Source organism: Castor canadensis, chromosome 1, assembly GCF_047511655.1.
Source record: "Castor canadensis chromosome 1, mCasCan1.hap1v2, whole genome shotgun sequence".
NCBI lineage: Eukaryota > Metazoa > Chordata > Mammalia > Rodentia > Castoridae > Castor > Castor canadensis.
In genome coordinates this window covers 113,661,407-113,678,179 of record NC_133386.1, presented here as the reverse complement: position 1 = coordinate 113,678,179, position 16,773 = coordinate 113,661,407, and the positions used below count along the sequence as shown (strand labels likewise).

At 44.0% G+C, this 16,773-nt stretch overlaps 1 protein-coding gene and 1 pseudogene across 1 annotated transcript in view; one reads left to right on the top strand and one right to left on the bottom strand.

Moving 5' to 3' along the window:
• LOC109679001 (deuterosome assembly protein 1-like) overlaps positions 1–16,773 on the top strand; it is a 569,124-nt pseudogene that overhangs the window by 445,433 nt on the left and 106,918 nt on the right.
• Positions 1–16,773, bottom strand: part of LOC141415603 (uncharacterized) — a 58,721-nt gene that overhangs the window by 6,511 nt on the left and 35,437 nt on the right. The window contains exon 4 of the mRNA XM_074052610.1: positions 13,665–13,741. Within this exon, the coding sequence (XP_073908711.1) occupies positions 13,665–13,741 (77 nt within the window). The remainder of the gene's footprint in view (positions 1–13,664; positions 13,742–16,773) is intronic.

The window sequence follows — 16,773 nt, the reverse complement described above, 5'->3', positions numbered from 1 at the left end:
CGTACTAAATTTTTCATGTTCTGACTTTCCTTCTCTGTAAAATGAATAAAAACAAAAACAAAACTGCTTTGTAGAGTTACTGAAAAACTTGCTATTCAGAGGTTTGTCCAGGTGGAGATGTACATGAGGCTGGGAAACACCAAAGAATTCTACCAGGTTTTTTTTTGGTATTTTATAATCCATGGGTGATAGAATCCCACAGTGTTTTCCCTTTTCCTTGAGTACCAAGCAGCTGTTGGGCAGCTTCGTCCAAGGGGCTGATGGGAAACGGTTGGTTCAAGCTAAGGAGGGAAGGTTGAGGAGTATGTAGGTCACTCCCAACTCCCATCATCCCAGACCTGCTAACCCCACACTGCCCAATACAGTGGCCACTCACCTATGTGACTGCTGAGCATTTAAAATGCAGCTATGAAGCCAGGTGTGGTGGTGCACACCTATCATCCCAGCGCCTGGGCGATGGAAGCAAGGAGGATCACAAGCTGAAGACCAGCCTGGACTACACGGTGAGACCCTGTCTCAAAAACCCTGAATAAGTGAAGGAGGGGAGGATGCGCTGTGTTGCTGAATAAAACACACACACCAGATTCTGAAGACCAAAATAGAGAATGTGAAATACCTATTATAACGTTTTTATACTGACTACATGTTGAAATGATATTTTTGATATATGGCATTAGATGAAATACATATTAAAATTAATTTTTTTTGGCAGGCTGGGGTTTGAACTCAGGGCTTTGTGCTTGCAAAGGAGGTGCTCTATCACTTGAGCCATGCCTCCAGTCCACCTGTGTTCTTTTTATTGTCTTAATTTGGCTACTAGAAAAATTTTTAATTCTATGAGTGGCTTGCATTACACTGTCTATGGACAGTGCTAAGAACTCCCTGGATCTGCACAACCCATCCCATTGGCTCTTTCCAGCCTCAGCAAACCCACATGACCCACTGCTACCAACACACCTGAGCTCCTGCACGCTCACATCTGAGGCAGTACCTCTGCTGGAGCACCCTCCTCTACTGCACCCTCTAGCATCCTTGGCCAACCTTTGCACATGACCTTCTGAAGCCTCTCCAGGCAGAAGCAGTAGCTCCCTCTTCCATGCTGCCTCAGGACTTAGTTTATGCCTTTCCTGCAGCACTGACTGGTAGCCACTGCTTAACTGGTTGGATTTTTGACCTCCACTTCTCCACTGCAAATTTGTCTTGCTGGCAATAATATTTCCCTGGGCTGGTAGGATGCCTTTACATACCAGATGCTCAACAAATATCTGCTGCACTGAGCATCAAAGCTGGACTAGTATAGACAAGCATTCATCCTTAGCAACTAGCCATGGAGTTAAAAGAGAAAATTCTGTAATAGTAAACCAGGTAGCATTTATACTTATTTCGTGCTTACCACAGGTCACACAAGATTGGTATTTTCACCCCTATTTTACATGATGAAATTGAGTTAGAAAAATATGCTCAAATACTATCAGGGAACGAGCACAATCTCAACTCCAGTGAAACCCATACTAATCATACACTAAATAGTTAATAAATGGACAACTAAGTGAGGATTTGGATTTAGGCCTGATTCCACAGCCCACACATGCTCTCTACAGGGCCTCCAAATAACCCCACAACTAAGAACAGCAGCTGCTGCTTCCTGAGTGCTCATTACCTGTCAGGCTACCAACAAAAGTCCTCTACTAACATGCAAGCCTCAAGTGGCCTTTATCTCCACTGTGCAGACAAAGAAACTGAGGCCTAGAGCGGCAGGGTCCTTGGTAAGTCAAAAGTGCAGCTGGGCTTCTAAGCCAGCTCTGTCTGGCTCAGATGCCATACTCTTCCCATTCCATACCGTTCCTTCCAGGTGACCAGGGCCACCCCTACAAAGCTGTAGACAAATGAATGCAGCTTGAGTTCATGCCACTTCTGCCCATCAGCAGTAGAGGCTGAGGACACAGAAAGGGTATGAGATGGATCACAGCTTGGCTCACATGGAGCAGATAGAACCTGCTCCTTCAGGCAGGCTTGCCTTAGTTCCTGGAAGATACTGCTGCATGCTATTAAAAGATGTGCTTCATCCTGCTTGAATACTCACTTAGGCCAGGCTGCTGCAAAGACCCTAGTGAAATGAACCTCTCCTACACTCTCCCATCCCTATACTACCTAGTGCCAGTAGCAATGAGGGAGCCACAATGTAACAGGCTGTTGGAGTGGTGCCCAACAAAACAGCTTGACCTGACCTGGAGTTCAAGTTAAGTCACTGTAGACTGTATCAGTTCATCCTACTGCACAACTGATGTGAGTACAGCAGGCCCAAGGGCACCAAAACACTTCTGTTTTCAGAAAAGGTAGTTTAAGGTGCTACCTCAGAAAATGGCTATATAGCACATGTGGGGTGGGCAGTGCTCTTATCACCTCTTCTGCAGCTGTGTCATTACTACAAGAAACATCTGAGGGCCTAAAGTTCTCCCCACTTATGTGATGACCTCAAGGAAGCTGCCCTAGGTTCGAGGAGACAAATTCACTCTTGAGAGCAGCAACTCTGCAGTTCATCAAGTGAGTCTGCTTTGCTTTATGTCCCTGGCATTCAGCCATAATGGGCCAATGATCACTTCACTCCAGTCCGCCAGTCGGGGTGTGGGGCATGGGCAGGCTGTCAGGAGAACACCAAGATAGGACTCCTGACACCGGCTATGTACCTGCTGATAACACAAGTGCCTTCCCAGGGAACATACACAGGAACACATAATGACAGCCATTCAGGTGTCAGCTCCACCGTCCCCTGCTGCTGACAGGCCACAGAGGTCTGGGAAGCACTACCAGACCCAACAGCCTGAGTTGGGTGTTGGGTCTGGAAATCAGCACTACTGGAGACAAAGCAGATGCACACATCTCACACCAAGGATGGAAGAAGAAGAAAACACATAATTTGGCAGTGTCAGTATCAGCTACTTCTAAATAAAAATCCAAGAACACAAAAGAACCTTTAGGTGAGCTGAAGAGCAAGACATGAAAAGTTAGGGCTTTCAGTAAATTAGTTAAGTAACATTTCTTTGGCACACTGGGGTTTGCAAAGTGCTTTCCTGTGCTCTGTTCATTCCACTCTCAGTCACTCTGCATGTTACCTACAATTGTCCTTACGAAGAAAAAGCAGCACAGAGTAATTAAGTGCATGTGGGGGTTCAGTCCCGTCCTCACCATTCCAGGGTTGTGACCCTTGCCAAGTGATGTAGCTGTTTAGACCTTCAATTACTCTTTTGTAAAACAAAATAAAAATGCTATTGTTCAAATGCTTTTTGAGTATGTACTATACATTAGGGGACAATGGCAAGGATACAGCTGTGAATAAAACAGGCAAAAATATTGTCTCAGGTAATGAAGTTGTCTCTATTCACAGGGAATGTGGGGAGACAGACAACTAACAAATAAACAGACTACATGTCAGATGACAGCACAAGTGATTGAGGCTGCAAACATGGACCGAGGAGGGCTTCAGGAGGACAAGACGCTAGACCAGAACCTGGAACCAAGTGAAGAAATGGCCTGTACAGATTCCTGGTAAGACCTTCTAGGTGGACAGGCAGGGCAGGAGCAAGGGCCCTCTGGTGGGGCATCACTGGTGAGGCTGGAGAGGGGCAGGGAGTACTGAAAGAGACATCAAAGCAGAGGACAAGGACTGAGGCAGAGGACAAGGACTGAGGCAAAGGACAGTGAAGAAGCTAATGAATTATTCAGGTGAAATGTGGTGACTTACTTGGTCCAGGATAGGGGCACATGAAGGGTGGTCAGGTGCTGAGTGCACACTGCAGGAAGAGTCAACAGATTGGGAAAGGAGTGTGAAAAGAGGAAATGGACTAAAGGTCCTTGCCCTGAACAAATTGAAGAATGAAGTAAGGAAGACACCGGGGGTTTGCTGGGGTGTGAGGAGAACAGGAGCTTGGACACAGTACGTGTGAGATCCCATGACACACTTAGCAGAGACACTAAGCAGACAGCTGGATGTGCGAGCCTGCAGGTCAGGAGAGTTGGGCTGGAGTCAGTGGCATGCAGGATGCTGGCACAGAAAGCCGAAAGGCTGGTGAGAGGGTGACAGAAAAAGGGTCCAAAGGCTGAGCCTTAACTGCTCTCGGCAGTTAAGAGGAGCCAGTAAGAGACTAAAAATGGGGTTCAAGAAGAAATGAAGAAGAGTATGGTGTCTTGGAAGCCAAGTGAAAAAGCTGTGTTGAAGGAAGGAGGAGCTGACCATTTGACATGGTCACAGGTGGGTCAGCAGGGATCTGAGAACAGCTGTAGTTGTAGGGCAAAGCAAGCAGGGAAGCTGGAGGCAGGGAGCATGTAGTCCTTCTGTAGGCTCACAGCAAACAAGTGCACAGCAAGGACTCGAAGGCAGAGTGCCCAGGCCAAAATCCCAGTTCTGCCTTACCAGCCCTGGGACTGCAGCAGGCCCCTTGATCTTTCTGTGCCTCAGATTTCTCACTGGAAAAATGGGGATAATAATCATACCTAGTGAAATGATAGATGAGAACAGTGCCTAGTACATACTTAGTACAATGTTATCACTCGCTATTGTCATTGCTATGGGAATAATGATGTATTTTGTCAATATAAAAGAACTGTGTGTGAAAAATTACAGGAAGATCATCAGCTTAGGAGGCAGGAAGAGGAGATGAGAGATGTATGAAGAGACAAAGTCATGAAATAGCTGGTCAGCTGGGGGCATGCACGTGCTAGAGGGCAGCAAGAGTCTGACCTGCAGCACTGTGTCCACATATCTCACAGCAGGCAGGTCTGGCTGGTGACAGCTACACAGCTGCAGATACAAAGGAGGCAGGGGGTTGGAGCCACCCAGGACTAGGGTTTTGTCAGGCCAGCATCACAAAACTAAAGGAGGACTTGGCATCTGACATGCTGCTGCTGTTGAAAACTCTCCTCTCTCTATACTTGTCCCTATCCCAACACAAAGAGTTTGGGATCAGAAAGCACTGCTGAATTCTTAGTTCCTCTGCTTCCATTAAGCTACATCCCTCCCTTCTCAATTTGAGTTACTGTCACTTCTCAGTTTGAGTTTCTCGGGCCAACCTATAACCAGATGCCTTCCTGCTTGTGAGACTATTTCAAGGCTCAAAGCTATGTGGAGACCAAAGAAGCATATGTGAACACAGGCTGGTCCCAGACACTCCTTCTAAAAACAGTGGCAAAGGATGCTTTTCCAGCCCTGCCTGCCAAGGCATGCCTGAGATAGCAGGAAGCTCTCTTGGAGCTCAATGGCCAACTCCTCTTCCTGGAGGTGGAATGCAGGAGAGAGGGAGCAGGTGTTCCATGGACCTTGTTCTTTAGCCCTGGGAAGTGCATGCACTACCCTCCTTTATAAAGGAATTACAGTTAAATCACTCAACAACCTCAAGCACAGCAATCTTGTTTTTAACTAGTTGACTTGAAGCAATTCAAACATGGAAAGCACAGACAACCAAATATAAAAGAATTGACTTGAAATTCTGTAAGAGGGTCCAAGAAATGGGACAAATTTTTAAAATTTATTTACTCATTTGTATTTGCAGTGCTGTGGATTAAACCCAGGACCTCAATCATGCTGAGGCTAGTACTCTACCACTGAGCCACTCCCAGCCTGACAGTGGCTTCTGAAACAGGATATAGAAAAAGAGATATACTTAGCAGCACACACAACATAAATTAAATTTGAAGACTTACATATGTTCCCTTATGCATTCTGCTATTTTGCTCTATTTCATTTTTTTTTAATTCCAGTCTTAACCCACTAAAAGAAATTTCACAATGAATGAGTGATAACCCACTGTTTAAAACCACTGCACTAAGAAGGCCTACTAACAGTGAGGGCTCCATGTCACTGATTTAGTTTATTTAGTGGTTAAATCCTGGGACCTGGTGAGACTGTGGAAACACTAAGTCCAAAGGTCTATATGTGAAAAAGAGAACGAGCTGCATTTTGAAATGCTAGATTTAGTCATGGTTCTGAACACAGACTCTGAACCAATGAGCAGAAGTTATAGGCACCCAGACTGGACTGCCCTTGGGGCAGGGAGCTCTTGACCTCTAGGGGAGACCAAGCAGAGTTTGGAAGACAAACTAGAAGTTCAAAAAAAACTTGTGAAACAGATGAAAGAGAAGGCCCAGAGTTGAAGTCTCTCCCCACTCTGACAGTTTTCTCTACCTTGAAGTCTCTCCCCACTCTGACAGTTTTCCCTACCTTGATGAACAGGCTGTTATAAGAATGAAACAGAAGGAATATGTGTGAAAGTGTTCAAGAAAGTTACAAGCTCTTCTAAGCACTGGCATTTCTTAAATGGCAATTTCTCATCCAAATGTGTAAGTGCCCTCAAGTTCATCTGCCATTCAATTAGGTACTTTGTGACAGTAGGCACTCTAAGTAAGCACCACTCATCCCTTTGTTAATATTAGCTCAGTCTTTGACAGCTCAGACTAAGGCAAGTTGGGAGAAGAACTGATAAGATGTGTAAGCCAGTCAATTCTATATGTTGTTTTCATTAAAAACAGAGTTTCTCTCTTTTCCATCTGAAATGTGTAGAGGCAAGTGACTGCCTATTTCTAAAGATCAGGTCTGGAGCACAGCCAGCCCAAGAATAAAATTTCATATGTCTCCTTTGAAATCTTAAAATGTCAAGGAATTATATATAACAGTAGCCTTGTTTACTTAGTGTGCACACACTGTGATGAAGCCTTCCGTGGCTCTCAGTGATCCCTAACAGTATCCTCATGCCACCGGCTCTTCCATGTCAACAGGCCCCCATCCCAGAGGTGAGAAGGAAATTTGAGGTTATGTGACTGGCCTGGGACCACAAAGCAAGTAGGTGGTAGGTCAGAGTCAAACCCAGGCAGTCATGGCCTGCTCTTAACTCCTAAGCTGTGTTAAATTCTCTTCCAACCAATACCCATAATTTGCTTTAACAGTCTTTAAATGTCATTTCCCACAAATCTTTGGGTAAAACGTAAGTCTTGAAGAAGAGGCACCACTCATCCCTTGGCTCTGCCCTAACCCTGGCTGGTACACTACGGTACCCCTGGAACTAGGAAAACAAAACTTCAACAGAATTGGGCAGCCTGTCCCTGCATTTCTGTGGCCAGGAGTGGGCCAGTAGCTCCTTCCTTTCTAGACATGAACACAGCCCTTACGTTCTTTTTAGACACAAACTTCATTAACCACCAAGGTATCATAAGTGCCAGTTGTTTATGACATCTTTAAAATGAAAAATTCATCTCTAAGTTAAATTGCAGTATGTTAATTACAGAGCCTGGCTGATGGTAGGTAGGCATACCAAGAGAGAAAGAGGGAGGGGCTGACTGAATTTATCAAAGGAAGAGCAACTACAGACCACAGACTGCACATCTGGGCCTTCTCCAATAAAGAAATGAGGCTTACCACCTCTCTGGCAGGGGTCCTGAAGACAGACAAGGGAAGCACGCACATCCATTCACTTATTCAACAACTCTCGCAGCACTCCAAAGTACTGGAGTCTCACCATGGACTTAAACATCCCAAACACCTGCTACATGCCACACACTGATTAACTGCTGTAAATATACAGATTAATTAAATGACTGGCCCATCAGATCATTCACTACTCACTAAATTCAAGGCAACCCTGATGTGCTAGATACTGTGCTGGCAGCAAGGACAGAAGAATGGACAAAGTTCCAACTCTCATGAAATTCACATACTAACTGAAGGTTTGTATACTTTGTCAAACAAAGATACTGCAGTGCAAGGTGGGAGAGTAGGGCAACATGCTGTTACAGACAGTGCTGTAGGACACACAGTCTCCTTGACAGGATAGAAGAGTCCCGAAAGAAAGCAGGAAACGAGCCAGGAGAGGAGAGGGGAAGAATATGTCCAGGAGGGAATGGAGAGAGGGTAAATGGTCTTGAGACTGGAGCAGCCTCAAAGGTTTCTAGAACAGCCAGGAGGCCCCAAGCAGCTGGAACAGGGCTGATGTGTAGTAAGCAAGAGGGAGAGCAGAGGAACAATGTCCAATCCAAAGGGCCTCTGCAAATTCACTGGTGATTATCTCAAAGCCTATCATTTGTGCTTCACTGCAGGCCTTTGATTCCTGACAAAATTCAAATATTCTGAAAGAAACAGACAGCAAACTAAGCTACTATAGAATATTTAGAATATTTACAGTGTTCAGGCTGCAGTCTCCTAAGGGTGACTTTTGGGGAAGAGAGAGAATGACCCCATCAGACAATGAACTCAAGTGCTGAAGTTGGTTTGTCACTAACAAAATGATAGATATTTGATCTTTAAATTAAATGCCCTCATTTTGGTTGAACTTCAAGCTGACTAGTCAGTGAGGATGGTTTGGGCAAAGGGCATGGCAAAAGACGGCTTTCTAGTGCGAAGGTAAGGTTCACTGAGCAACATGCTGGTTGCTCACCTCCAGACTCCACAGCCTTCCAGGTCAGCCATGGCAGCGGTCCACTCAGACCTCTATGGAACCACTCCGAAGGCAAACCCAGTCACACTAGTAAGAGAGAGGTTTCCAAGTTATCCTTCACCTACCTTCCTCTCTGCTGCCCTTACCCACTCCTGCTGAATAGGGGATGACCATGCCCTTCTGTACTGAGGCTAAAATCTGTACACTGCCACATCCCCCCAAATGATGAAGGCTGTAGACACCACACCTGTCCATTCTCCTTGCCACTACAGTGACAGTCCTCACTGATTCTCATCCAATGCCTACCTGCCTCTAGCTCCTTCAGTTTCCAGCCAGAAGGATTTCATTTAAACCAAGGGCTGATCTTAGTGCTCTAAATGGAAAAGCCTTCCTGGCTCCCCACTGCCAATGCAACAGAGCACTGACATGGCCTGGCCTTCAAGCCCCTGCCTACAATGTGCTGAGCCCAGTCCCAGCCCCGACCACACCTCAACCACAGTCACACTTCTGTCTGCCTGTAGAAGAACATGCCACACATCTGCCTACTTCTAAGTCTTCTCAGCGTGGCCTGTTTGATGTACTTGCTGACTGTTAACTTGTTCCTCTCACTAATGCCCAGGTCAGAAATCTCGGATTACTTGCACCTTCCCCTTTTCTCGCTCCCTAGTTCAGACTGTTTTCCTCACACCACTCCCTCATCCTAAACATCTCTCAAACACATCCCCCTCCCCCGCCTCCCAGGCCTCATCTTTGATCATGAGGATTTCTGCAACAGCTCCTAACCCATGTTTCTCTCCTAAACTTACCACTTTCTCAAGCCCTAAGTAATACTTCTAAACCACTGCATGTGCAGGCAGGCTCAAGTTGCCACACTTCTTTGTCTCACATCGTGGTGGAGAACACCACATCGTGTTCTCCTTACCAGCAAAAACAAGGGAAAACCTGAAAATCACCATAGAAATTCATACATGGGAATGTGAACAAGTTCTTCTGCAAAGGGCTACAGATGATTCATCTAAATCTCAGAGCTATTTAAAAGTCTAGTTATCAGAAACTTTTTAGCAAAAAAATATTGCTGACACAAATATCCATTATTCTATACTGCAGAGTTAACAACCAATCAAATCATGTTCAACTAGTAATGAGAAAGCCAAGCCAACAGTAATTGATAATTAAACATCTAGATTCTCAGCAAGTGTCACAGACTCAAGAACTTGCTAACACTGCACTGTTGGTACATTGTTTCCAACCTGCAGGAACTCAAAAGTTTAGTGTCCTGGCTCAGAGGACTGCTGAGCATAGCGAGACCTTGGCCTTCCAGTGGAATACAAAATGGAGCCATCCAGAAACCCCAGCAAGGGACTAACTTAACACCCACCAATTACATTTTGCAAGTCTCACACCCACAAGAACAGATGAAAGGACAGGACCTCCTTTCAGGAGGTCTTAGAAGTTCAGTCCATGCCTACAGAATCCGTACTCTAGAAACAATCTGACCCACTAACTCCCAAGCAAAAATGTCTACAGTGGTATTCCACTGCCTGTAGAATAAAAGTCCAAGCCCCTTGCTTAATCTGGTCCCCAAGGAAGGTCCTGCAATATCAGGCACCTGTTCCAGCCAAACCTACTCCAGCATGCCTCCCACTGTGCCCAAATCCACGCTCCTTGCAGTTCTCTGGCCGTGTCATGTTCCCGTGACCTCCTTGAGCTCCACCCACACAGCTGCCTGAAAGGCCCTTCCCTCCCAACTTCAACTTGTGGTTGGCAAACTGCTCTTTAAGACTCATCTCAAGGGTCACATGACTGTGCACTCCCCAAGGTGAGTGAGGGGCCCATCTCTGTACTCCCATAGCACCTGGTCATAAACTCAACCACACTGCTCATCACACATAGGAGATCCCCCTGTCTGGTATTCTCATTATCATCTTTGCTAACAGCTCATCAAAGGGATCCACCAAACTGATACATTTTAAAATTCAAGGTCATAGAAAAGTTGTCTTAATTTCAGGCCACAGTGCATCAAATATCTAACTAGAATTTCAGTGTTCCCATTAATTACCTTGAACAGAAGACCTGGGCAGGATGGGGAGTATCACTGACCAAGACACAGTTTGCTTTTCAGGTATGTGCACATCTCCACAAACATACACAAGAGGAAAGCTCAAGGCGACGATAAGAACGCAAACAGGCTTCAGAATAGGTGAAATGTGTTTAAAAGGAAAGCTGTACACTAATGTTTAGCTTTGTTTCTTCTTCCTTTTCCTCTTTAGGATATCATTCTTTTCTACTACCAATCTAGATCCAAGTTTCATCCATAATTTCCTGAGCTAAAATGTTGAACATTTTTATATCAAAATATTTGGGAGAAAGGCTACTTGGAGAGTAGCAGGGAATATTATAATTTTATTTGGTTACATATTTTGTTAACTTATTTAAGAACCAAATGAAATAGTGGTTCACCTTTGAGCTCTAGGAGTTGATATTCTGGAATTTGGGAGAACAAATCACTTCCTGTTCCATTTCCCAGAAGACAATATGCATTCTAAATATACCTTTGAGAGCCTGGCAGGTTTTTTAAAAAAAATTATTTATTGCATTGGAAAAATCAAAGAAAGTCATTCTAATCTTTCAAGGAAATCAAGTGCAAGGGGAGAAAGCACCTCACACACTACAATAAAGGACTACTAACAAAACTGTGGAATCCCTAGCCAAGTCTGAGTCCCAGACCACACAGGCCTCTCCACAGACCATGCAGGGCTTATGGGCTGCATCCGAGTACAGGAGGAAGTCTCTGATGGGCTCTGAGTGAGGGAGTGAAACCATATGGCCATACTTACTTTTAATGATAACTCTGGGAGTCAGACAACCATGGCTCACACCTGTAATCCTAGCTACTCGGTACACAGAGATCAGGAGGATCACAGTTCGAAGCCAGCCCAGACAAACAGTCTGAGATCCTATCTTGAAAATACACACACACACCACACACAAAATGGGAGCAAAAGGGAGGGTGCCCTGGTGGAGTGGATCAAGTGACAAGAGTATCTGCTTAGCAAGCATAAAGCCCTCAGTTCAAACCCAGAACCGCCAAAAAAAAAAAAAAAAGAAAGAAAACTCTGGGTTCAAAGTGATGAGCATGGCCATACGGCACTAATTAAAAGGCTGTGCAGTGACCTGAGTAAATGACAAGACTGGCTTGTATATTCAAGGACAGTGGATGGATTCAAGAGCTATGCTGGGAGAAGCATCATTTGGAGGAAGAGAAAGGTGAATATTAACAGATGACTCCTCAGGTCCTGGCTTTAAAAGTGAGTAAACAACTAACTACATACCTTAATGAGATAGAGGGGAGGGAGGTCTGGAAAGGGATTACAGTAGAAGGAAACGAAGAGTTAAAACATGGACATATTAAGCTTGAGATACCCACATGAGACTCAAGTTTGCTAACTGCTACAAAAAGCACCTGGAGCCAACCTGGGAGGTGGCCCTTTCCCGGCAGCCTTTCATAGTGACTGAATGGCCAGCATTGTGCCAGTTTAAGATGAAGTACAACCATATGAGATGTTTATGAGACCAAATGCAACCAGGAGATACACAGGCTGCTTCTATTATGATCCTCAGTAACACAGATCCACATTTGGGGTTGAGAATACAGCAACTTTTCACAGTAAAATGCTTTTTGCATCATGCCACAGCTGAAGCATGTAGTCTGACACCTTCTTCAATTACAGGTATCATAAGAGGTTTGCCAATTTCTTCATACTGATGTTTCAAGGATTCCCGGTTTAAAAAAAAAAAAAAAGTGGTGGTATTTGATCTTGGGCCTGAGATACCCCTTGAGAATCCCATTCTGTTTGGGACAGTCCAGATTACAGTCTCCCATTAAAACTGTTAATCCAAGGCAGTATCAGGTGCAGAGGAAATTCTCTCAACAAAAAAAATGCAGAGAGGATGCACTGAAATCACATCCTGCTCTAAAGCTAATCTTTGTCCTTCTGGGATAGAACCTTGTTTCTTACTATGATGAGTCTATTCCAATTTCCCCATCAAGGGACAAATCAAAATGCCAGTTGACAATCTGCTTTCTAATTAAAAGTTGAGCCATTTTTTAAAAATCATACTTAACTAAATAATTCCACATGGCAATCCCATTGTGCTCTGCTACCTTGACTGACAGAGCCATTTGCAACTATTTAAGGAAGGGAAGAAAGAACATTACACACAGCTAGATTAAGCTGATCAAACTCATTTAATGTCTTCCAGTTTACTCAGAGTAAGACAGTACAGCAGCTACATAAAATAATTAAATTTCCTGCATTAAAGTAAACCCTGCCAGGAAACAAACAAACAACAAAAGCCACTTTTAAAAGTGACCAGAAGATCTCAGGGGGAAGACAATTTGCAAGGAAGCTGCCTGGCTGGAGGTGGGGAAAGCAATGGGGTCAGACTGCATTTCTCAACAGAAGATCAAGACTCTCCCCCTGAAAGGAACGCTGAGGTGAGTAAGGGACAGAATGCCCAGGTTTTGTGGCACAAGCAGCTTTCCAAAGGGAAGGACCAAGATGGTATAGAGGAGGGAAAAACTAAACTCCATTCACATTGGCCCATGACCTTAAGCAAACCTTTAAACTTCTGAGCTTGTTTCTTGAGTATGAGAGGGAGAAATTATCATTTGCTTTGGCCTGGTTCCCAGGACTTGTGGGATGTGTGTAGAAGCACCCTACAAAATGGAAAGCACTCTACAGACACATGAGGCACTGGGATTACTGCTGTCTAGAAAGGGACAGGATAAGTCTTCTAAAAGGATGGTGACCAAGAAAGCTGATAAAAGGAGTAAAGAACTTCCTTGGGATATTTAGCAGGTGCACCAACGGTTTGAGAAAAGGAACTTATTACTAGTTCATTTAAAGCAAGAAGTTCTAGGATAGGGAGATGGGCTAAGATGCAATTGTTCACTGACTAAAGTAGCGTGGTATGGATGGAGAGGTCTGACATACTGCAACCAGGAGAGGACACAACCACAGTGAGACCAAACCGCACCCTAAAACCTCCTCATGCAGCCCCCATTCAACACTAGCCCTGGGGAGGCAGACGCAGGCTGGGGAGGCATTTGATAAAGGTCTTAGAGGATGAACAGGAACTTGGCCAGGCACAGAGGAGGGGTAAAATATTACATACTGTTTGAGGAACGACAGGGACAAATCTCGCCTGAGAGATTAGTCACTCTTAAGAGAGAATTTTTACCTTTTTCTCAAACTCAAGAACCGCTGTTTCAATAATTTCAGCAAACTGATTTCCAGTAAAGGTGACTTGAGTAACTCCTGTTGAGAAATTAGAAGAAAAGGTATAATAGATGCTTGGTATTGGCAGACTACCACTCCACAGAGCCCTTTCCTTTTCTGGGGACCCTACCCATGCTGAGACAGCAGTCACATGGCTCCCTTCTCCCAACTGACTGCTGACTGGGGGAATAAACACCCATCACCACCATGATGAGTACAGCATAGCCCTGAGTTAGAGGGTCCCTCCCATTCCAGTTCCCCACAGGCTGGTCAAGCATCACTCCCTGCATTCCTGAGATTCTACAGCAACCTTCTGCTAACTTAAACTGTTCACTAGACTACTTTAGTCAGTGAACAAATGCTTAAATGAGAGCATTTCTGATTCCTGCAACCAAATATCACTGATTTACAAATGAGATCCAGGGTTGGGTCTAAAAAAAGAAAGTAGAGGGTGAAAGAACAGAGCCTTCTGAAACAAACCCTTGGGACAAATAAAATATAAGAGAAAGTGCTAAGGGCCTGTGAACTATTGTTCCATAAAGTCTGAGAAAAAAGGAAAGAGGTCTGTGACCTCTTTATAAAATCTCAGTGGCATTAAATATTAAGACGGAGGCCCACATAAAAGAAATGCAAATCAAAACCACACTAGGATTCCACCTTATTTCTGTTAGAATAGCTATCATCAAGAACACAAACAACAAATGTTGGCAAAGATGCGGGGGAAAAGGAACCCTCATACACTGCTGGGTAGGAATGTAAGCTAGTACAACCTCTGTGGAAAACAGTATGGAGGCTCCTTAGAAAAGTAAAAACAGATCTGCCACATAATCCTGCAATACCACTCCTAGGAATATACCTGAAGGAATGTGACTCAGGTTACTCCAGAGGCACCTGTACACCCATGTTTATTGCAGCACTATTCACAATAGCCAAGCTAGGGAAACAGTCAAGATGCCCCACTACAAATGAAAGGATTAAGAAATGTGGTATTTATATACAATGGAATTTTACTCAGCCACAAAGAATGAAATTTTGTCATTTGCAGGTAAATGGATGGAACTGGAGAACATCATTTTAAGTGAAGTTAGTCAGGATCAGAAGGCCAAAAATCACGTTCTCCCTCATATGCAGATTATAGACCTAAAACAAATGCACCAATATTATTAAGCACAAGTCACACTAAGGGAAGGGATAGGGCAAGGGAAGGAAACCAAAAACTTGAATGTGGCTGATATGCTCACTGTACAGGAATGAATATAGTAATCTTAAACTGGCATAGGCCACTATGGGAAGGAGAGTACGGAGTAGTGAAGAGGACTGGTAGAGATGAACCAATTTGGTTTGTAATACACATATGTATGGAAACAACAAAAAGAATCTCCCTGTACAGCTATTTTTCTCTCAAACTAGCAAAAACACCATGTTTTTCTTATCTTTTATGTTTTTTCTTCTACAAAATCAGAGAACAGGAGGGTGGAACAGGTTCTATCTGGAGGTGGGGAGGGGAGGGATTGCTGGGGGTGGGGAAGGTGGCAGGGAAAGGGTAGCAGGATGAATACGGTGCAAACAATGTATACACATGTATGTAAATGCAAAAATGGTGCCTGTTAAAGTGGTTCCAGGAATGGGGGAGGGATGAAAGGGGGGGATTCAACAAGTATGATACATTTGATACATTGTAAGAACATTTTAAATATTCCAATGTATCCCCACCCAGCACCAGCACAACAACAAAAAAATACACACTTAACTCACAGTTAAAAAAAAAAAAAAAGACGAAGCCCCAGATGGTAGGGGGGGGGTCATAATATGGGCATTACCTGTAAAAAAAACAAAGTTAAGAATTTCATTGAAAACACAAAGAATCTGAAAAGTATCTACAGCAAGTAAGGAGTAACTGAGTAACAAAACAATGCCTATCATTACTAAAATAAGTGCAGTGGGTTTTACTGCACAGCCTTTTCTTATTTATTCTTTGTCTTAAACATTTCAGTTTCTCCTGGTTTGATGGGTCAGGCAGGGTTAACTTTTCTCCTGGTCTTTCCTGGCTTACTTACATAGCAACAGTTATCTGACAACTTGACTGGCTGGATGGGCTAAGATGACTCTGCCCATGCAACAGTTATCAGTATTACTGTCTGTGCTGCTTTTTTGTTCTATTTTAGTGTATGCAAACACTGTTCCCCCTAGAAAACTTCAAAGGCTTATGGGTCAACCTCTATCACCTTGCCATATTTTTCCAATAGATCTTGGTTGATCAATCATAAACTCATCTACTGTGGGCTTACAAGAACCTAACCTCTGTTAGGCCTCTGCTAGACAGCACTGATTCTGGTGAGGCTCAGAGATTAAGGTGTGTGAAAGGCAGGGCTGGAGGCCAGGCTGGAAAGAAAAAAGCAACCAGGCCTTCCAAGGGCAATGAATACAAGTTAAGGAGTTGGTTGGGACCTTAACTGAGAAGTCAGGATGCCTTCGCTCTCTGAGGAGCACCCTGGTTAAGAACAAGTGCCTTACAAAAGGCAGGAAGAAGAGAGCTAAGAAGAAAGTGGATCCATCTACTAAGAGAGAGTGGTATGATGTGAAAGCATCAGCAACGCTCAATGTAAGAAATATTGAGAGCTGGAGGTGTGACTCAAGTGCCTAGCAGGCACAGACCCTGAGTTCAATCCCCAATACTGCAAAAAATAATTTTTCTATTTTTTACATTTATATATTTTTGAATTTATATTATTTGTAAATGTAAATAAATTGGGGGAAAAAACCGCTCCTCACAAGGACTCAAGGAACCAAAATTTCATCTGATAACCTCAAGGGTTGTGTGTTTTAAAGTGAGCCTTGCTGACCTACAGAACGATGAAACTGCATGTAGAAAATTCAACTTAATTACTGTTCAGGGCAAAATCTGCCTAACTTCCACAGCATGGATCTTACCCATGACAAAATGTGTTCTATGGTCAAAAAATGGCAAACAATGACTGAAGCGCCTGTTGATGTCAAGACTGCCAGTGGATATCTGCTTCATCCATGCTGGGTTGGTTTTACTAAAATGCAACAACAATCAGATATGCAAG